This window comes from Clupea harengus, chromosome 21 (genome assembly GCF_900700415.2).
Source record: "Clupea harengus chromosome 21, Ch_v2.0.2, whole genome shotgun sequence".
Taxonomy (NCBI): Eukaryota; Metazoa; Chordata; class Actinopteri; order Clupeiformes; family Clupeidae; genus Clupea; species Clupea harengus.
This window is the reverse complement of record NC_045172.1, coordinates 16,747,318-16,770,756: the sequence shown is the minus strand read 5'-3', so window position 1 is coordinate 16,770,756 and position 23,439 is coordinate 16,747,318. Positions and strand designations below refer to the sequence as shown.

At 43.2% G+C, this 23,439-nt stretch overlaps 1 protein-coding gene across 1 annotated transcript in view; it reads right to left on the bottom strand.

Moving 5' to 3' along the window:
• The window catches only part of LOC105911920 (WD repeat-containing protein 70), a 66,195-nt gene extending 61,282 nt beyond the window's left edge, over positions 1-4,913 (bottom strand). The window contains exons 1-6 of the mRNA XM_031558343.2: positions 4,837-4,913; positions 4,150-4,203; positions 3,968-4,051; positions 3,720-3,813; positions 3,163-3,412; positions 335-394 (exon numbers count right to left, since the gene is read on the bottom strand). Of these exons, the coding sequence (XP_031414203.1) occupies positions 335-394; positions 3,163-3,412; positions 3,720-3,813; positions 3,968-4,051; positions 4,150-4,203; positions 4,837-4,852 (558 nt within the window). The 5' untranslated portion in view covers positions 4,853-4,913. The remainder of the gene's footprint in view (positions 1-334; positions 395-3,162; positions 3,413-3,719; positions 3,814-3,967; positions 4,052-4,149; positions 4,204-4,836) is intronic.
• Positions 4,914-23,439: the final 18,526 nt, after the last annotated feature.

The window sequence follows — 23,439 nt, the reverse complement described above, 5'->3', positions numbered from 1 at the left end:
ATTAAACACAGCCACTGCACTCATTCACTCTGTAAACCCTCTCGCTCTCTCTCCTGGACCTGCAGTTACTTCATGAGTAGCCCCCGGTTCACTGAGAAAAATGCTCATTAACGAGCTAATTACTGGACGTTGGTTAGCCGCGGCTTAATATAGCGCTGCTCATATACGGTAAAGCTCAGCATGCTCCGCAGTCTTGTGTAAGCCCTCAGCGGTGTGGAGCACCGACATAAATAACGGCGCAGACGGAACGCTCTCGAACGTTCCCCCAATTACATAACAGGACACGCATTCCAGGGGAACACTAATTGATGTGTGCGCTAAGGGGAGCACTCACCGTCTTCGAGCCGTGCTGAAGGGTGATCTCATGCGTGTCTGGAATCTTCTTCACTGGGTTCTGGAAGTGAGAGACGGAAAAAAAGAGAGGGGGAGAGAGGGAGCGCAAGAGAGAGAACATTAATAACAGTGTACGGAGGCCAGGCCTGAAACATGCTCTCTGTTAATATAACAGCATCTCTGGAGAGGGAGCAGGGCTCTCCCAGACGCAGTGGTTGGCTGGTACATGTGTCAGATCTCTCTGTCTCTCGCACATAAACACACACACACACACACACACACACACACACACACACACACACACACACACACACACACACACACACACACCTTCTTCTCACACGCGCACAAATGCCTGCTACAGCTCTGAGAGTAATCTTTCCTAGCGGTTCCCACAGGTCAGCCATGGGAAGAAAAACTTCACACTGGGAATTGGGGGGGATGAGGGGCCGCTGAGGTTCCCCCCCCGCAACACTCATGCTCCAGGAGGGAGGACCCTTTAAGGGAGCGTCAGGACTCGGGGACCTCTGGAAATGTGCTGCACCTGTAAGGGCCCCCCCCACCCCGTCTGAGAAACCCTGTGGGTCATCCTGAGTGGCGGCCCCCGCCGGCGTCAAACACAAACGAGGAAATGAGGAGGTGTCAGGAGACCTACGCCCTTTGGGTGCTTCACTTGCCATTCATCACGTCGCCACTTGACCAAGTGTGCAGGGGGACAGGAGAGGTGGGAGAGGAAAGGAGGGAGAGGTCTCGCCCCATTCCCACCCCATGGGCGCGGAGAGAGAAATTAAATGTCACGGCCCACCACAGGGCTGCTTTGCTCTTACACACACACACACACACACACACACACACACACACAAGCTTTAGCAACAGCAGTAGTGTGGCCTAAGTGTGTGCTGATTTAGGATGATCTGTCTTTCATCACTCTTGACATCTAATCTGGGCCTTTCTTTTGCACCACACCTGGGGAAAGTGAGTGAGTGTGTGTGTGTGTGTGTGTGTGTGTGTGTGTGTGTGTGTGTGTGTGTGTGTGTGTGTGTGTGTGTGTGTGTGTGTGCGTCTGTGAGTGTGCTGGGCTCAGGCGCAGGGATATCACGAGGGCGGACCTGTCGGGGAAGGCCATCCATCAGCAGGCTGAAATGCGCACCTGTGGGAGGGCAGAGCGCCTGCACTCCGTCACACAGAGCCAGAGCGAGGCTGGGAGGACGTTTACGGCACCTCTGTTTCCAGCATAGGAGTAGCTAAACACACCCACACACTCTCTCACTTACTCATGGCATCTGAAAACTAAACACACAAGACACACAAACACTTACAAGGCCAGAACACCAACACACACACTAAATTCTCAGCTCGCGCCAAACACCTGAAGGAAGGAAAGCTAGGTGTTTTTGGAACAGGTGTTTTTTTGTTTTTGTGAAAGCTACTCTGAAGCCCTTCCTTATGCTGCACCGTCATGGGGCATTTCCATTCAACAACCAGTGTTAAACCCACACACACACACACACACACACACACACACACACACACACACACACACACACACACACACACACAGAGACAGAGACACACATAGCTGTGCTTACAGACAGTCAGGGGAAAACATTACCTTCAGTAATGCTTTTAAGCACTCTGCTGCGAGACCCCCAAAACATCACCTTGTGGTTTAATTTGCTTGTTTGTTTAGATCATCTCAAGAGCCAATTTTGACCTCCAATAGAGCGCTGGCCCTTTCCTCCATCTGGCTCTATTGACTGAGGAGCACTCCGCTCACAGAGATATGCAACACATACAAGCACTGAGGTGATGACGCATGCAAGCAATGCTAATGGACTGCGAGGATCCCTTTTTTTCCCCCCAGGTTCATTATTAGGTCAATGCATGCATTTTGTCCGGTTGTTGTTATAGTATAACACGCACTTGCCAAAAAGCATTCAAATGATCATATACTGTCTCGTTACCAATTAATTATCTTATCATCAATACAATTACATTTGATTATCTGTGACCTAATTTCACACCGTCTGATTTAATGTTGTATTGGACATGGATGTCTGCATTGGCCTTGTGTGGCCATTGGAAAAGTACTGTACATTTTGCCAGTTTACAGAAGTTTTAGTCCAGCTCTACAGTGGTCAGGCCTGAATGGCAGTGTGTTAAGAACCTCATGAATCATCCCATGACAAATGAGGCAGAGGCAGAGTCAGTCACATGAAGAACAGATGGTGGTGGGTCTCAACATTGAGGAAGCCCATGATGAATGTCGTGACATCGTTGCCCCCTAGTGCTAGAAATATGAACTCTCTTTCAAACTGTTCTAGCGATTAATGGAGCAAAAAGCCATGGTTTTCAGTAGGCTTGTTATTCAGGCATGTCAGTTCCCAAGCAAGCTAATCAATTCATCAAATAACAAAAGCGTCACTCAAAGGATTTCATTTTCATGACTAGGGCCGTCCCCACTATATAACTGCATTTCGTAGTCTCAGTACTTGTACTCTGTGCAATGACAATAAAGTTGAATCTAATCTAATCTATATGTCCTAGCTGTACCAGAATTCTGTCGTTACAGAAAAGATGAAGAACTTTTAGTCAGACTTTCCCCAAAGTCCACAATCTGATAAACAACTAACCTGCCATTGTTTTACAGTATGCTAAGGAAAAGGCTAATCTCCATAGTCAGCTATGCTCTCTCAGCTATAATCCCTCCATCACTCACAGTTCATGGAAGCACTCCTCCTGGAGGGATTCCAAATGAAGGCAGCCATGTCATACAGATAAGGTTTCCTACTGAGGCAAAAACGAGGTCAGGGCAAACACAGTGCTTACGTCATCATCTTCCTCTTGATTGCCCTCGTCACTGTCGTCGTCATCATCATCATTACCAGCAGCAGCAGCAGCAGCAGCAGCACTGCTGGTGCGGTAGCCTGGAGGAGGGGGAGGGCCCATAAGCCCTGCATCCTCGTCCTTTGCCCCCTGAACAGAGAACCCTGGGGGCAGTGGGGGACCGATGTCCCCCCCATCTGAGTCGGAGTCAGAACCACTGCTGTCACTGCTACTGCTACTGCTCTCCTTTTTCCTGCATGTGGCACACATACACAAATACAGATACATTACAAAACTTAAAACACTTCTGACACCTCTTGCTTTGTTTTTATAAAGGTAGCCCCAAATCTCAGTTACTCTGCACTGTAACTTGCAGTGTCATTTGGGCCACATCCATCGGGAGCCTTGCATGATGATAATATTGTTATCTTCCAAAATTGTGAAGTGAGCCTTTGGCTTTGAATGGTGTTCATTCCAGGATACAACTAAATAACTGCAGAAGTACAGTACAATAAACTCTGTTATGTTCGATGAGAAACCAATGAAAGAGTGAGGTATACCTTGGTAAGAAGGCCTTCCTGGGTGCATCAGATGACTTGGTTGCCACGGAGCCTCCAGCCTGCTCCTTCTGATGGTCCTCAATTAGTCGCTCCTCTGTAGGAAATGGAATTCACAAGTTTACAGTTGATAACTGAGCCAAGCCACTGTCAAATGTGTGCTCGATGACTGCATGGGATTGGGAGAGCTTAGAGGGTATAAAAAAAAGAATGTACAATTAAGATAGCATAAGAATTATATCTCAATTTACCTAAAACTTGCTGGCTTCTTTCAATGGCTGTTCTTCGGGTTTGTTCAAAAATAGCTTGGAAATCAAAGGTCCGGGCTTTCTTTCCTAAAGAGAAATCAATACATGTAACATTAGGTGATGTTGCCACACACACCTGACCCGTGAGGTAAGCTTTGTATCGACAGGCTCGCTTATTTACTCACCAAAGCCAGAAAACCCCATGACAGAAGAAATGTCTGCGTCATCTTGGCTGTTTCCTGCAATAACGGGAGAAATAAGGCAATGCAAGGCAAGTTTATTTATATCGCGCATTTCATGCACAAAATAAATACAATGGGATAAATAGGTGGGATAGAATGACCATCCAGAAAAGTGACGTATCGATAAAGTTCAAACATTAAATAAAACAAACAAAGTAAAACAAGCGAACAAACACGGAAGGCCTGACTTTCTCCATTTCTAAAGTGAAAACTAACGTTACTTGATAAGAGTCGTCTACTCACAAGAAACAGGTTAAGTTAGCTACGTGTTAGTTTGTTGACTGACGACATGAATTTAGCAACAGGTAACAAATCAGCAAAGCTATATCATACATTCTAACAACAGCATTTCGTGACAGTACATGGACACTTGTTAAAGAGGTTGACATTAAATATTTGTCTAGCCAAACACCTTGCTAGGTTCTTATAGGATATCTTGAAAAACACCTATCAGATTCAAGCTAGCCAGAATTAAATTCTGTGAGTTAGCCCAGCGTTAGCTACAAACGCCACATTTAGCCCTCCGTTTCATTCCACCAGTTCTAATATCCACTATTTATAGGGTTTGTCTAGAGAAACTGTGAAACCTTAAATGCACAATAAACAGAAGAAACACTAAGATAATATTACCCTCTTTCTGTTCCATGATTCAATTTAACCCCCACAACATTTGTGTCCCGGAAACAAAAGTCTCACATAGTTAGGAAAGAGGAAATATATTTCATATTGCCACCTAGCGGTTGGATGCAATTTGACCACGAGAGCAGTATGTTAGACACATCGACATTTGCAGTTGCTATCTTTATTGTTGGCCTGTAGACAATATACATAAATGTAGTAATCTGCAAAGCTACATAAAGTAAGCTACATAAATCAGTTGCAATATATAAGGCGACTAGTTTAGTCTCTGATGATGTCCTCTAATGCCAGTGAGCTGAGGTTGTGTGGAAAAGGGGCCAGGTTTTTAGGACAGAGAAAGATCAACAATGCACAAGATGTCTTCATTGAGGACATGAGGCATTTTATGAAAATGTAATACATGTAAAAAAAAAAAAAAAAATGTGTGCGATTACTCTTACTTCTGGAGTGTCAGTTTAAGTTACTCTGATTTTAGTGATTGACACTAAATACATTTAGCAAGATGGCAAAACATTATTAATTCAATTATTATGCATTGACAGAATAATCACATTGTATTAGCATGGTCAAACCTCCAGACCCCTGAAATCATTGTGTAGGCTGTAATCATATACATTGTCACCATAAAATAACCGCTCAGAAAAGCCAGATATTCAGTCTTTCTCCTAAAAGAATAGCCAGATATTCAGTCTTGCTTCATGCTGTTTATGATGTGGGTCATGCTTACACCAATAACATCTGACCTTCTGAGGTCATAGTGTAAGAGAAACTCTGTCACTCTGAGTCCTTTTTCTAAAGCCTCCAGGCTTTACAGTATGACCTGTTGGTGACTCAGGACATTATAATTCTGCCTCACAGTGGTTTAATGAGGACGGTGCCTGAGCAGAAGACCCCCTGTGTCGGGGAGTTCACGGTAGCTCCTGATTACAACCAGCAGCAGCATCTCAAGGAAGGCCTCCCATCACTAATGACTTCAGAAAGTCACCCCCTGTTCATCCCAGGGCTAAACTTCAAACTGCTGATTGGGTATGCTGGTGGCAAACACTACAGTGATTCATGGTGGGGATTTTTAAAGGGATTTTCCTCTAAAAGCTCTTGAAATCACCCGGCATATACATTCAACATTTTAATTTATATAAACTAATTTACCACAATTTCTTTGTTCGTATGATAAAGCAGGATGTTTGTTGATTAAATTAACCAAATATGAATTCATTAATGATGCCTTAAATATAGAATATCTCACATTTAAAAAAGAGATTTCATTAATAAGCAAACTATGACACTAATTGCAAAAAGGAACACATGTCCTTCTACACGTGTAAATCTTCTTCAATATGTATGTACATCCTGATGGAAGCTGTGTTAAAATGCTGAGTAAAATGGCAGAGGCAGTTCTGAAAGATCAGGATGCTGTTCACTGTTCGGTGTGTCTGGACCCACGAAGGGATCCAGTCACTATTCCATGTGGACACAATTACTGTATGAGCTGCACTGGTGGCTTCTGGAATCAGGAAGATGAGAAGGGTGAGTACAGCGGCCCCCGGTGCAGAGAGAGATTCAGCCCAAGGCCTGCTCTGAAGAAAAACGCAATGTTGGCTTGAAGATTGAAATGAAGATTATCAAAGTTGCATCCAGCCTCACTACAATGTCCCTGCCTTAAAGAAGCACAAACCCGTCAAAGCCGCCTCACAGCTAAATGAGAGGATCTGGGCTAAAAATGCTGTGTTTTGTTGTACTGACCAGTGCATGTTGTGCACAATGGATGAACACAAAGGCCATGAGGCCATTTCAGCTGCGGCAGAAAGGGCATCCACTCTGTACGGGGTGGCAACTGATATGAAATCGAGTATTTGTGTGCATCTGCCTGCAATGTACTGTCTGACCCATTCTTAAGGACAGAATAACAAACCAGAATAATACACTTTATTGTATTAATTATTTATACAAAATTGAGATTTAGACTTCCTCTAGTGAATAATTTTACTCCATTAAGGAAGTAAAGATGCCCTCAAAGCAACTAAAAACATTTTTTTTAAGAAATGCTTGTTACGGGTAACTGTAGAAGTCAAGACGCCATTTTGAGGTCTAAGACTAACAGATAAAACTGCATGTCTGCTGGGCAGGAAAGCCAACCAAACCCCTCGTATAAATCAAAAGACCTTCAGGAAGATTGATCCGACACAGGTGTGGTGGTGCACCATTCCACTGTGCAGTGCTGCTTGCACAAGCAGAGTCTACCTTGATGGGTCCTCAGAGGGAAACCTTACCAATGATCTAATCACAAAAGTCCTCACAAATATACATAATCTGGGGTCATTTTGGAAATAAGTGCATGAAAGGTGTGCATAAAAAGTAACAAAGCCTCACTCTTTAATATCTATTTTTTTTTTTACAGTGGATCTGTTTACTTCTTGTCACCTCAAAAAGCACAGGGGTTACCAAACATTTGCATACAACTGTATATAGGAACTGAATAATTACCAGAGCCTTGGCCTTTTTAACCACTGGGCCCTATTTTATAGTTGTTACTGCCCACACGGTTCAGGTTAGCATACTGAAAAGTAACAAATGTGCCTGCTAGTGCATGACAAGATTTTTGTAAAACGCATTTTGTGAGTGTAAAATTCATAAACATAATGTAGAAACATTTACCCCAGAAGGAACTGGGAAAATAAGGAATCATTTTCAGTAGAAATCCAGGAGACCGAGAAAGAGCTTCAAGAGCTGAGAGAAACTTTGGCTTCTTACAAGGTGACAGCGGAATACATTATCAAACAACATCAGGCCCGGTAAGACCAGGGAGAGAAACTTCATCTGAAACCCTCTGATGTCTCCCTACAGAACACAGTAAGAGGATCACTGAGCCGCTACAGTCTTTTGAGAGAAGGCACTGAGCTGATCTCAGCTCAGCAGAAGGCAGTGGTCAGTTGCGCCGAGGGAATCCTGCAAGAACCTGAGCAGAAGATCACTGAGCTGAGGAGAGAAGATGCTGAGCTAGTGGAGATCTGGCAGGAGGAGGATCATGTGCATTTCCGCCATTGTATTGTATTGTATTGCGTTGTATTGTGTTGTGTTGTGTTGTGATGTATATTTTGTGTAAGTACACTGAGAGCCACTTAACCTGGAGTCAAATTCCTTGTTTGTGCAAACTTACTTGGCCAATAAACGTGATTCTAAATCTGATTCTGATTTAACTTTAGCTCAAGCTGTTGGTCTACTGAGTCTTTCACCATCAGTGGAGACACTACCTAAAGTGTCTTTACAGTCATTTTTTTTTTTTAGTTTGTGTTTTGTTTCCCTGTCTTCTCCTTGCAGAGGTTCCACTCCTTCAAAAACTTTCCTACACTTAAATATTCTCCCCTCCTGATTGTCTTTTGAAGTCTTTTGAAGAAGAAGGCAATCTCTCTCTCTACTTTGAGGCAAAGATTTGAGGGAAAAACTATGAGAGGGACGTGGTGGAAATGTCTGAGAAAAGTCAGAAAGAACATGAATGACTGTATTCACAAATATGTTCCGAGTTTAACCGGTAGTACAACTGGTAGAACACGGTGCTAACAATTCCAAGATAATGGAGTTGATACCCAGGAAACATGCACAATGTACCATACTGTACAGCGTCTGCTAAATGACTGAATGTAAATTAATCATTACTGATTCACTGAACTGCAAGCACTCCGAGATCAGGTTGAGGTGGATCTTAAACAGTACTGTAAAATGAAAAAAATAATGATTTATCAAAATGGAATTACTTTGTTAGTCCAGTAATACAGACTGTGAGACCTGATGTTACAAACAGCAATAATTCTGTCCCAATAGTCATAGAAGATGAGATTGCAAGGAAACAACCAACAAGAGAGGATTTCCTAAGCTGTGAGTGAGTGAGTGTGTGTGTGTGTGTGTGTGTGTGTGTGTGTGTGTGTGTGTGTGTGTGTGTGTGTGTGTGTGTGTGTGTGTGTGTGTGTGTGTGTGAGGGAGAGAGAGAGAGAGAGAGACAGAGAGACATAGAGACATCGAGAGAGGCTTGTATGTGTGAGAGAGAGAGAGAGAGAGAGAGAGAGAGAGAATAGTTTATTGGTTGGAAGTGTGTTTTCCCCACCACCAGATTCCTGTCAGCTGTCAACACAATTTCCAGTCATCTCCCTGTCTCAAGGGAATACAAAATCAGCACTACCAAAACAGCTTTACCATGATTATTTTCCTCATTCTGAGAGATTTAATGAGACCTGCCAGGAATTGTGTTTACAAGCCTCGCCTGGACGCTACTGCTGGGAGACTGAGTGGAGTTATGAGGTGAAGGGGGTTGACATAGGCGTAGCATACAAAGGCAACAAGAGGAAAGGCATTGGTTGTCTTTTGGGACTTAATGATCAGTCATGGAGTTTGTCCTGTAATCCTGAAGGATGCTCCTTTCGGCACAGTAACAACAAGACCAACATTCCCAGTGTGCCTGGCAACTGAATTGAAATGTAAACAAGGCAGGAACCTCTGCAATGTGTCCTTCTACAATGTTTCTGACACGATGCACAGAGTACACAACACAATCACTGAGCGCCTGTATCCAGGATTGTGGTTGGAACACGGAGTGTTTTTTTTTAATTAGCTCAGTAGAAGTGTAGCTTTTATACTATATAAGGGATAATCATATTATTATATTATCATTATTATATTATCATTTTGGAAGGACAAAGACAAAGCTAGATACTGTATATGTTGTCATATACTGTAGGTACAAAGGCAGATAGACATATGAAAGACAGAAAGATAAATTAAGAACCTTCTTGTAATGACATAGGGTGAAACAATAATATGTAAAACCTTTTAAAGGAATTGTTACATTGCAAAATGAATTGCTTGACAAAGAGGTATCTGTTCAATCAATAATCAATAATCAATGTCTAAAATGAGAAACAAATGTGTCATGTCATTATTTTAATGTAGTCCACCTCAGGGGTGGCCTTTGCTCTATAGCAGGTTTCGTCCTAAAGCCCACTCTTGACTGAACTCTGCAGTAAAGTTGACATCTGACCTTTCAGCTGCTTCATCAGTATCAAACATCCACCACTGCCTCACTGCCACTAACGTTGCCTTTTCCTTGTCTCATACTTAGCAAGGGTTGAGTCTGTCCTTGTTCCATGCAGTTCTAGGCTTTCTTCAGCAGAAGGAAGGAATATTTGAGATTACATAGAACAACCAATATGTCCATTCTATATACTAAAGGGTGTTCTCTATGTTAAGCCACGTATTTATGATACGGTCATGTTAATTGTTTGATATTATGGTGGAATTGTTCATTTGTTGTGGTACAGGCATTGGTTTAGGGGCAATTCTGAAATCAAACTGGCAAACTGATTGTCCTGATATAAAGTGTTAGTATATTTCGAACACATTGTCCCTTTAAGTGCCGAGCCACTTGACCTTGTAAAGGTTATCTATGACTGAAGGACATGTTATAGGGAGTGGTATATAGGCTCTCCTTCAAACCAATTGACCTTGCATTGTGAGATTAAAAAAAAAACGACTCCTGGAGTTTGAAATATTGGCAGTGATAACATGAGGCATTGGGAAGAATCCATGAGATGCCCTCAGAATACAAACATATTTTATGGTCCTCCCTCCTGATATATACTCTCTAATTCTCTGCTTTTCCTTTTTTACTTGGTTTCACAACCATGGGCTCATGACGCTACTCAGCTCAGAAACAGCAGAGGAGAAATGGGGCAACTTTGTGTTCATAGATCTGAAACCAGCAAATTCCATTAGTTTTTCCACAACAGCCCCCGGAATAGGAATATGGGATATTTATCCAGCCCATAAATTCTAGAGCTAAAACGGGATCTATTGAGGATGACTTGGAGAAAGTTCCACTCCACTTTGTCAAAATGGCTTCTATGTCTCAAAGAACAAGACAGTTACTACAAAGAGACGGGACTTAGTCATAGAAAGCTTTCAGAAGTAAGGTCACACAGGAAAGTAATTGAATTAATTAGACAATAAGAGTTTCTTGGTCATGTTGAATGGATTTCTCATCTCCACCGTCTCTCTAAGACCGGCCTGAATAATGCCTGTTTAATGTCTTCCGCATGAGTGTGTTTATAACTCACTGCATTAATTCATGATCTCACATTCATTTATTGTCTCATTCTCAGAAAAAAAACCTCCAGCAAAAAGAAAAAAGGCAGCAGAACACAGAAAACCGTCCTTCCTCTTGGAGTTTTATTCCACGTGCAAAGTGAAATGGGCTGAAGGACCCAAACAAAATAAAGACAATATTACTGGCTGACTGACCTCGCCTGTTGGATCAAGGTTTTTTTTTAACTCAACTCCCCTCTCATCCCTGCCCCCAGCAAAGTGCAGTCAAGGGCAGATGTAGCCTCCATCACTGCATTAAATCAAAATCCCTTCAGCCATTTTAACAAGATAGAAAGAGAAACAGCATGGAATTTCCTGCTTTTGCTAGGGGAGAAAAACTCTTTGGAGGTCTGAGAGTCGTAGTGAACAGTGCGAACACATAAGACTTTGAGAATTCTTTGCAAGCTGAGTTTCTATCCAACCTTTTGATGCAAATTATGACCATTTTGAATCGGAAATCCTGAGTGGAAATGCTTGAAATTTGTATAAAATGGAATAAGTGGAATAGGAAATCGATTTGCTAGAGGGGATAGAGTAACTCCAATTCGCGTAGGGTATAATGCGACTTATGTTGATGGAAACGGGTTAATTCGCATAAAATTGCATTTGTTGACATTTTATTACGTGTGTATGTTTAGATTGCCCATAACACCGCAGACAGATAGCACCCACAGCCTCGCATTTACCTTTGCCAAATCTTCATGAATGTGCTTAAAATATGCAGATTGGTTGGATGGACACCCACTTACAGACAGAGAGGACTGCAGTCGTTAGTTTCTGTGGGTTTAGTCAGGTGTACAATAAAACCACCAGGTGGAGCAACCAGGCGAACCAACCAGTAGCTCCACTTGTATCCTCTGTCTCCTCTAGTCTTGATACCTCTATTTCCACAACAGCAATCTCTTCTAACCTGCTGACTGCAAACAATGAAGACAGGGGCCATGTCAGTCAGAGAGAAATCTTCTTTTTTTTTCTCATTCATTTTTTATTTCCCAGAGAAATCTTCTGTCTTCAAAAAGCATTAATCAAAGCACAAACATGAGCAGAACCTTAAAATAAATAAAAATAGAATAAAAAGATTACAATACTGAACCACCAAAATAGACACATCAAATTGAATTGAATATTGAATATCAAATGAATGTCCACTGTCCATTAATTTATCTATAATTCCTTTTAGTCTGGTCTTGTTTGACCTTGAGGTCCAGAAATGTACACAAATATTAAATAGTAAATATTAACTACTAACCCTTACCCATGGTATTTGCTCTCAGCTCTTGCAGTATATTCACAAATGCCCGGAGCAGATAATTAACATCCTCCCTTCTTACTATTGTTATGTCTTGAAATCAATATAAGGGGCTGTCAGGCTTTCAGTGCACGTATGCCAGTATTTATAATTTTGGAGGTAATGAGGACTCTCAGATAATGTTATAGTGGTCTTTTAAATTTAGACTTGCACTCCTGTATTCAACATTCAGATAACGTATTCAATTCAAGAACAACGTTATATACTAATTCCGCACACATGTCTCAAGCACATAAGCACATGTAAAATATCCATACAGTACTATCTCTCTCACACATATGCACACAGACACACACAACACACACACCATATATAAGGGGTGCAATGACTCACAGATACACTGCATGAACAAACCTACTTTTAACAATCCATCTTCAAACATTTGAGCTGTCGGACTTTCATTCTCAAGTCTGTTTAGGTTTGGTTTGATGTGAGTGAGAAAGCATCTCATAAGACACCGCACACAACTGTCCACACAGTACAAATGCACAAAAGGACCTCAGTACGCTTCAACAGTGCCTCAGAGGAGACTTGGACAGACACGAATGACATTACGCTAATGGGGAAAGAGCAGGAGCGTGTTGTGAGAGGTAGAACAGAGGGAAAGTGTTGTGGCCTGATTTACATGGTGTATGTGTGTCCTCAAGAAAGGCACCGGGGAAGAGCAGGGAGGATTGATGGGAGATAAAGTCAGAGAGATAAAGAAGGGGGAGAATCAGAGGAAGAAGAGGATAGATGAAGATATATAGCCGGGTTTACAACGTCAGGTAAGTGCAGTGAGTGAGATACAGAGAGAGAGCAAGAGAGTGAGAGAGAGAGCAAGAGAGTGAGAGAAAGAGAGAACAAGAGAGTGAGAGAGAGAGAGAGCAAGAGAGAGAGAGTTAAAAGGAAAAAGGAAGAATAGATTGGCTGTTATACATGGCACAAGTGTGGCAAGAGGAAGAGAGCCGGAGAATGGGAAGGAGGTGGTCCTCTTTTACATGCAGGAGGGGCTGCTTTCATCGGCAAAGTGACAGTGTGGCGCCAGGCTGCCTCCAGCTCCAGCGGCAGCTGCTTTGAGAGTATAGCTGTTTCCTGGAGCTGGTGGGAGAGAGAGAGAGAGAGAGACACACAGACAATGACTCTCTCCCCCCCCCCCCCCCCCCCCCCCCTCCCCCACCCCTACCAGAGGGGGCCTGGCCGTGACACGCATGGCAATTGGCCCAGGACCAACTGTCCGAGTCGTCTCCGATATTACACACAAAGATCAGTTCCTCCCCCCCGAAAAAACATATTAATGTATGCTGATGATGGAGGATATGACCGTTTTTTAATGAGCAGAGCGGGTAAAGATGAATGGGCATGTTGAATTCTCCCCAGCATCTTAGCTGATGAGGTCCTAATGACATCGCCATATGAGCAAGCTGGAGTAATCTAAAGGAGAGCACCACACACGTATCAAACCTATCAGGTGGTCCTGTTTCAGCATCGCTGTGCTCTTCACATGGTGTGGTACGGGGATGGTGTGCTTGCCAGTGTAGCACCTCGGCACATTTCCAGGACCAAGAAAAAATCTGCTTTTGTTTGTTTCAAATACTTCTACGTCATGCCAAAAACTGAACGGCATAAAACATTTTGTAAAATGCTCCTAAAAGCAAGGATTTATCTGTGCATTCATTTACAAAATCAACTATAATTTACACACCTAAGTTTGAAGAATGGTGAAGGCATTTCATGTGAGCTTCTCTAAACCTGAAGCCAGAAATAGCCACCTCTAACAATGTACCTCTTGCCTTCAATGTGCTATGCAAATACAAATTTACATGGATTAGTGTCTCTTAATGCTAAATGGTGATTTTAAAATGCAAAAATCCCAAAGCTATAGCTGCTGATTACAGATCTCAGGAGAGACCAAACAAGAAATATTGTTTTATACTGAAAATGTTAATCTAAATGTAAATCTCATTGTCAATTGAGAGAAAATTGTGTGAACCATTAGTATTCCTATTGACTACTGAAAAACCGAAATTGTTGTCATATAAATGTATGCTGTACACCATCCCATTCTCCTCCTAGCTATCCCCATTGTTGACATCCATTTACAAAGCACGTGGATTCGCCAATGGCAAACGCACCCCATTCTATATCACGAATGGGGCTTGATGAGGTACTGAGTCTCTGCCCCTGAGGTATCTCCTAACAGCACACATTTTTTCACTTGCTCCATTCCAACACCTTGCATCTTCAGGTACCACATTACCTCCACAAAAATGAGATGTCTATTTATTAACCCCCACCAGAGGAGCACTTTGATGATACACCAGATGCATTATGGGTGGATACACCGCAGCCCGAGCTATTGGATCTTTCCTCACCACCCCTATCGTCAACATCACACACACACACACACACACGCACACACACACGCACACACGCACACACACGCACACACACACACACACACACACACACACAGACAGACAGACACACAGACACACACGCACACACACGCACACAGACACACAGACACACAGACACACACACACACACACACACGCACACACACACACACACACACACACACACACACACACACAGACACACACGCACACACGCACACACACAGACACACAGACACACAGACACACACACACACACACACACACCACCACCCCCTGTATGTGTATGTCAGGATGTGTAGTCATCCCATAACATTAAGCGTCCCCAACAAATCATCTAATCACTTTACTACCCACCCCATAACAATCTGCATTCAGTGTTGCTCTCGCTCGCCAGCAACTGTTGACTCGAGAGATGGGTGCTATCTGCCATTATTCATCAGCAGTGCTTTGTTTACTTCCAGAGGACTCGTCATTGAGGCGGCGTGCACGGCGACCAGCGGCTCTCGTCTCCTCTCCTGCAAGGGCCCGCTGCAAGAGCTGGGTAATTAGGAGTCGAGGCCACCCCCCAGGGGGAGGTGTAATTTTATTGCGCACATTTCACAGAACAAAACAATGTAATAGAGGCAATGGGGGTGCGGGCACTAACGCTAGGACCCTGGGGGAGATGTGTACAAACACTGATAAATAATTGAGATATTTACCTAGAGTGATCTCAGAGCTCCGCTCTGCTGGGTTGGCTCGGGCTCGGAGGACTCGGCCACGTTCGGAGAGAGGAGCTCCTCTCATCGTTCTTCATTTTTTGCCATTCAATTCCTGAGTGGAGAGAGGGGTCGCGGCGAGTTCAAGCAGCCCATAATGGGGATGGGCTTTTGGGGTTAGGTTGTGAAATGTCCCATCCTAGTGATTCTCTCATCATGGCGAAGTCCTGCTGGGATGCACTACTGGTGTTGAAATGTGTGCTGCCCAAGGCTGAAATGTAGAAGAAGAAGAAGTAAGTTTTTAACTTGTTATTTTAAACGATTCACCACCGGTCACACTTTCCACCTCTGAGAAACACAAAAAAAGCCGATAATGTGAGGGCATGGAGTGTGAAGCACTTACCTGGACATCTCTGGATGGTATTTAATAATTGGCATGGTATTCCCTCATGGTCTGTATGTGAGTTCCTTTAACACAGAAATCCAATTTGTTTAGTTGCTATTGGATTACAGAAGTTGAAACTCAAACAAAGCCCCTCTCTCTCTCTCTCTCTTTCTCTCTCTCTCTCTCTCTCTCTCTCTCTACCACTCCCTCTCACACTAGACCCTTAGGTCAAAATATGAGATCTAATCTTTCAGAGGTTCATCTGAAACCCCAGACGTCATTTACAGTGCATTATGCATTCTGGGACAACTCGAAGACAAACTGGGACCAATTTGGTAGTAACATCCTGTTGTCCTGCGAGCAGCGTAGAGCGGGGACACGTAGTTAATAAACCATGAGGCGTCTCTCGAGGGTCACCTTGCAGGGGGAAGCACTGATGGTCAGGAAAGGAAAGGGGTGCGCACGGCATAATGGTATGGGAGATGAGTGGGGCCAGGCTTTAGGGGTGTGACGTGGCCCCAGCGAAGACAGTGACTGATTGTCAGCGGAATGTGGCTCTACGTAATGCATTACTGAGACGTAATTGACTTTAGTGGCAGACGAGCGTCCCAAGGGCTTTGGATTCATCCCCCAAGGTCACGGTCCCACAGACGAGATGAAAGCACCGGGGTCCGCGAATGCGAATTGCGCCCGCAAGCACGACCTTGCGATACAGTAGAAGTCATGGGGTGAACAATGAGCACAGTTTCCTTTTTTCTCTTGTAGCACAAAGGAGAAGAACAGCTGACGAGTGTGCGGTGCATACAAATAGACTTGACTCATGAAGAAATTAATAGCCAGACAGATCTGTTGATCATTTCGGTGGCCGGGACGAGACACTTATGAATGTCTTCTGCTTCCACCTAAAAAGCCCCAACATCGATCTAAAAGAAATATGTAAATAAACAAGCTGGAAGCAATGTTTGTGCCTCACATCACAATTATGAGACTCTCATTCCACCAGAAACTCATGGTGCTGGTATAATCCTACCAAGTAAAACCAGTACTTTGTAATGTACCTATTTTCAACAAAATACATTTCATATCTTATTTCAAACTTTTAAATGTATTACTCATTTAAATAAATGTTTATTTGTATGGCCTTTAGTCATTGCAACATGTCAACCAGACTCTCTATTTAGGTGTAAGATGAGAAGAGATATTACTATTTATTTAATCAAGATACAGTGAGCTACTGATTGTAAACATTGACATTTTAGGTATTATGGGCCTTCTCCAATTTCAGGTTGTGCTCACTTATTATCAGACTGCATTGTGTTTACATTAAAGGATACTCACAGGGCTCTAGCTTTTGAAATTTTATGTTCAGTGCCAACAAAATGATACCTTGTCTTCTGCATGACTGTGAGATGCCTTTTCATACCTTTGCTTTGCTAGTCTGTCTACATCATAAACAAGGCCAGAGTAATTTAGGTCTCCTCAAACTTTGCAAGCCCTTTGTACTCACTGTGCCCTTGTGTGGATGGTGTTGAAAGACCTGGAGGACAGACTTAGAGTGCTGTGCCAAGTCAGGCTGTGAAAAGAACCAGCAGTGGGTTCTGTTTGTATTCTACTTAGATGAGCAAGATCAATACGTATAGATTTAAGAGTTATTTATCATTTTTTGGTGAGTTTCAGGCCTCACTTTCAGGTGAGTTTCATCCAACAATACATAATTTATTTCTATATAATGGTGTGGAATAAATGGATAACTTTTTGATAACTGTTCTCACTTACAGTGCCGTGTTTGTGTGTGTGCCTGCCACTGATAAATGTCTGAGCGAGCATAGGGTGGTACAGGGTACTGCCTCCTGAGAGAGAGGCAAGTTTTGTGATTTTGTGCCAAAGCCGACGGACTGTTTGGTAGAGCCAGATGGCGTGGAGGTTATCAGTTATCACTGGTGCTCATATGTGTGTGTCTGAAAGACCCATTTTAAGAATCCTTGCACACAATGTAAGACTTTTCTCCTATTGTGCGATAGATAGTCTCATATGGAGTTAGCGGTGAGTCAGCATTTTTAGCCATGTTTTGAATGTATGCACAGATTTATCTCTGGATATCTGGATACGTGCTAACACAGAGGCACTGGGGTAATTTATTTATGGGAAAAAAAACTAGCGGAGTCTTGACAAAAAAGAAGTTTCAGTAATTTGGTAACTGGTCTCCCCTGAGCCTCCATCTGTATTGATATTTTTCAAAAAAATTGGGCCGTTCAAGTAGATTGCTGGTGATATTGATTTTAGCCTTGATTACATTTTTCGGTAGGTGTTGTAGGGAATTGTTTTTCACTACAAGAGTAGAGATTAGTATTTGAAAGCTGTTGTTGAAAGGCAAAGACTTTTGTTTTCCATTTTGATATACAGTTTTGATATATTAAGTATCTTTTGTGGCTTTTCAGTTACTTTTTTGTGGAGGAGAGAAAATCTGTTTACCTTATAACAAAATCTGTGTTTTTCTCCCCATAGCTCAACTGCAATTTCTCATATGTATTATAAACCACATAATAAATCACTGATAGTGAAGCTTGAAAAAGAAAGCCTTAGGTAGCCAAGGTCAGCCATATTTGAATAATCATCTCAGCTGTAAATAAGAAATAGATGACTACTTCTTCTTACAGTACATTTTTGTCATGTGCAATCAGGACTAGTATAATCGTGAACAATTACACTGTAATCATTGATCGACCACATTAGCTCTTAATGTACATACCAGCATATCAGCATTTAAACTATCAGCATTTTACTGTGGATAACTGTGTGATGCAATCTGAATACTCAATTATTCATACCAGTATTCCGAGGCTATGATGCACTGTAATTATCCAATATAAAAGGCGTGTACTGCATATTGCATTCGATATTTGTAAAGAGATAAAAGCTTGATAAATCACATTTGGCATGATGACAGCCCATAATGAGTGGGTGACATGCACGCTGAATGGGCTCTGTGGAGAGCAATGTGTCTAAATGTCACAAGGTCTTCTGAACTGACTTATGCTCACTGTTGTAGCAACATATTTTACTCAAGTTTCTGACAAACTGCAGCAGTTTTACAACCACAGTGTTTACTTTCCATGGGCAGTCTGCTGCTTCTCTGTCATCAACAATTCAAGCTAATAATTCTCTCAACTTAGTATAAATCACATGGAATAAAACATAAGCCTTACACACGTATAGGCGATCTTTCCAATGGATATTATGTATTTCACAGCTTTTTCTGATTAGGCTCTACTGCCTCATACATATGTAAAATGGAAGATTTCTCACAAGGACATCTGTGAGAGGCTGCTCCCTTATATAATACCTGTGGGTGAGCTAAGCCATCACTGCTTCCCCAACCAGCAGGGCAACACGGGCAGGAGAGGCTCCCCCCGGATTTGGGATTGATGTCAGTTCGAGGCTGGTCCGGAATTTCAATGAACCCCCCGTCTCTGACAGGTGGGATTTTCCATTACACTTCCATTACAGCAGTAAACACAGGACAGGCAGGCTGCAGCCCAGCCACCCGACAGCGTGTGGCAAAATGCCTTTCATTCACACCGACACTTACCTGCCTGCGTGGCACGCGCATCCAAACGCATGGACCGATAACACACACGCACACACATACAAACACATATAGGTGCGCGCCCACACACACACACACAGGCTCCTCTGTTGATGGATGTAAACGCAAGCGACGGGTGCATCCGATACACTATCCCCGCGTGCTCAAAGCTCCCAGTTGTCAGACAGGTCCTCTTTGTGCTCACGTCATTGCCATGTGTCATGCTGCCATGTCTTGTAACAAGCATGATATTGGATTCATTAATAGAAGATTACAGCGCTAAAGGGGTTTGTAAATTAACTCAAGTCTGGCCACCATTTCCAAATCATCTGACTGAGTATTGAAAATCTGGGAGAAAGCAGGGCGGCCATATATCCACATTAAACTGTATCAGCCCCTAAATGTCTATATTCTGAGTTCTACTATAGGTTTCTTGCGGTCAAAAACGTCCGCCCAGATAGAAGGAGCAATACCAGGTAAGATTTGATCATACTAAAGCAAACAGTGACAGAAGCCGTAATAGTTAGGATTCCTATTTGCACCAGCTATACATGCACAGGACTTAAGCCACGGGATAAACATGAAAAGTTGCCTCATAATCTGCCGCGCCTCAGTCAAGTCACACATTGCCAGCTGCCCACTGGCTTGCTGTTTGCCATGAAAATTATGGCATGGAAATCATAAGGAATGCAGAGTGGGTTAAGATATATATCGATAATTTTAGCTTCAAAGACAATATAGTGAAGAGAGGTTTACATCTGATTAAACTGTCTGGAAATAGGTAGATAAAACCACAGAGCATAATCCTGATAGAATTTTACAGACGAAGGTGAAAACAAAGAACTCAGAATGGGAATGAAAATATGTTTTAATATATCATTGACTGCATAGACTCTGTGGTAATGATTATCCACGAGAATACAAAAACTGTACAACCCTGAAAGCTGGGAGGCTAAATATGAAGTCAACTAGGTGACAGAGAAGAAAAAGGGAACTTACTCTTGTGTTTATCACAACTGCAGAAAAACAATTTAGCCAATGAGTAACCTCCTTCATCTGTTCCCTTTCAGAAAATGACACTCTCGCTCTTTGATGAGACACGAGCAGAGAAAGACCATCTGCCAAGGAAATTTAGCAGCGAGGCAAACACAGCAGAGCACCCGGACTAGTAGAGACTCCTGCAACGGCATGCCCACTAAATGACAAAGGTGACAGGGCCACACAGCTTCAAGAGGGACATTAGATTGGGAGCTGAAGGGGCCTCGTGCTGGTTGAAGGAGGATTTCCTCCAGAGAGATGTGGTGGTAACAGGAGGCATTAATGAGAAAATCAGTGACGGTACGATGTGAGTCTGACATTTAGCCTGTCGTTTCTAAAGTGGATTAAGGAGAGGCTGCACTCGAGGAAAAACATTAATCAACAGGCTCTCAGCAACACCTAAATAGGGAGTTTACTGAAGTGCATACGTCTCATGGTATCCAAATGTAGTAAAAAGAGAGTGAGAATATGGGGGAACAAAACTAAATGACATGTGTCATTAGATTAAAGAAAGAAGTTGGTTCTCTAAATTGGTCATCACAGTCATTAATTGTGGACAATTGGGTACATTTAGTGATTCTTTACTAGTTTTTTAGATTAGATTAAATTAGATTAGCTTCAATTTTATTGACATTATGCAGAGTACGGGTACAAAGTCAATGAAGTGCAGTTAGTATCTAACCAGACGGGCAAAAGTATAGTACTATTTACAGATAATAGTACTATACTACAGTGCAGGAAAAGTAAGTCGCATAAGTGATGCTATATCTTACAGTATGTACAGTGATGGGCAGAGGAGAGTTGTAATACAAATATTATGTAAATATTTGAAATACAGAAGAGTAGACAGAGTAGACTGCAGTAATGAGTGCAATGATGCTATTAGAGTGGTGGTGTAGAGTGTCACAGCCTCAGGGGAAAACCTCATCCTGAGCCCACAGGTACAGAAGCTCCTGTAAGGCCTGTCGGTAGGGAGGGGGGCGACAAGGCCATGGTTAGGATGAGATGCATCCTTGATGATGTTTCTTGCCCTGCCCAGGCAGCGCTTGTGATAAATGTTCTCGATGGTGGGTAACTTTCACCACCCGCCGGAGTGCTTTACGATCTGATGCGGAGCAGGTGCCATACCACACTGAGACGCAGTTCGTGTATATGCTCTCAGTGGTAGAGAGGTAGAGGTCTACCGTATCCTGGGACACAGGTGAGTTTTCTTAAGGCTCCGTAGGAAGGCACTGTTGCACCTTATTGACCAGGATGGAGGAGTTCAGGGCCCAGGTGAGATCATCTGAGATCAGGATAGAAGAGTTCAGGGCCCAGGTGAGATCACCTGAGATCAGGATGGAGTAGTTCAGGGCCCAGGTGAGATCATCTGAGATGCACTTCAAGCTTGACATATGCTCTACGACAGCTCCTAGTTGTGACACTACTGCTAATTTTACATCCTGCCACTAGTGCGGCATTGTTTTGACATTTAAAATAATAATAGTGTACTATGCTACAAAGAAAGCTGAAGCTTCTCTGCGAATAGATTACATGAAAATTGCTTTAGTCTATACCTCATGGCCTTTGAGACTAGTTCCGGGTGATATCCTGCAACCTTTGAATCGTGCATTGTCCAGGTTTCTATACTGTTACGTCCCCAAGGAAATCGTTTCGCTTCAGTCCAGTGGTCAAGCAACCCCTGCCATTGTGGACCAGGAACTTTGTGGTCAGCAATGATAACCCCTCAGTCCGTGTGACACAGTGAGTATAGGTTTTGATACCAGCTACAATTGTAAATGCAAGCTATGTTTTCACAGGAAGTAAATAATATGCCTAGACACTAAGCTTGGTAAGCCTCATGGAATATCATGATTTATGAATTTGTGTTCCATCATGCAGACTAGAACAAAACAGTGCCTCAACATGACACTCCAAACACAGGCTCACTAAGCCACAGAGGGCAAATCTTGCACACAGAAGCAGTGACAGGAAGCCAGACACAGAGAGCCACAAATCCAAAAAATATCCCCCCGCCAGACTTATGAGCTAATAATACCATCAGAAAAGGCTCGAAATGGGGATCCTGGGACCGTCTCCATGCAACCGTCGCCAACACAGGATGAAGCACTCAGAGCCGACTGATAAACAAAGCACAGAATGATGGGGCTTCTGAACTAGGCAACAGAGGAGAACCGACCAGAAAGTCTGTCCCTGTTTCTGCTGTGCCAGTGTCTGCTCCATGTGAGGCTGATGCCCTGTGGATAGAAACCACCAACTTCCCACACACACATGTCCATTCACTGAATAAAATGTCCATCACCTCCCGATTTGAGTCTATTGAAAATGGCAGAAAATAGCCATGTTCCAGCCAAAGAAAGGACACAACACGGAAAGCCGGTCGCGCTGCAAGGTGTCACAGTGAGGGAGGGCTGCGTGCGAGGGCCAGACAGTGCTGAGGTGACTAGGCAAGTCATTTTGACATGCTGGGGGGTGCTTCTGAGGAGCAGCTGCTCTCGAGTCCCCTCAGCATCCGTGAGGCGAATCGGGCGAGGCGATGATGAGACTTGCGGATGACGAGATAGAGAACAGCTGGGGCCGTTCGAGAATTGATGGCGAAAGCGAGGCGAGTAAGCGGCGGGGGTGCCAACGCCAACGGGTCATTCGGATCAAGCGTTTGGCAGGCGCCTGAGGTGGTCAAACTGCTCCAGCTGCACTGTCCAGATCCGGGGCTTTCAAAGCTTCTGTCTCCCGTAAAAGATAATGAACCTCATCATCATTTAAACTGGTCAGCCAGTGGAAAAGCAGCAGGTCCTGATGTGCTTCCCAAAGATTTCTATTAATCAAAGCTACCACCTATCCTTTGTTCCCTATATGGTGACATTTTATCCGTGCAGAAAATACCAGAAACAATGAACCAAGCTGTTATAACTCTTTTACTGAAGGACAAAGACCCCCCTAGTGCATATCACCCAACAAGCCTCCTCTGCTACGACTACAAAATTCTCCCGAAAGTATTTGTATTGACTCTGTAATTCCTTACATCATCTCCTTTGACCAAACCGGGTAGGCCGTCATTTTATAAT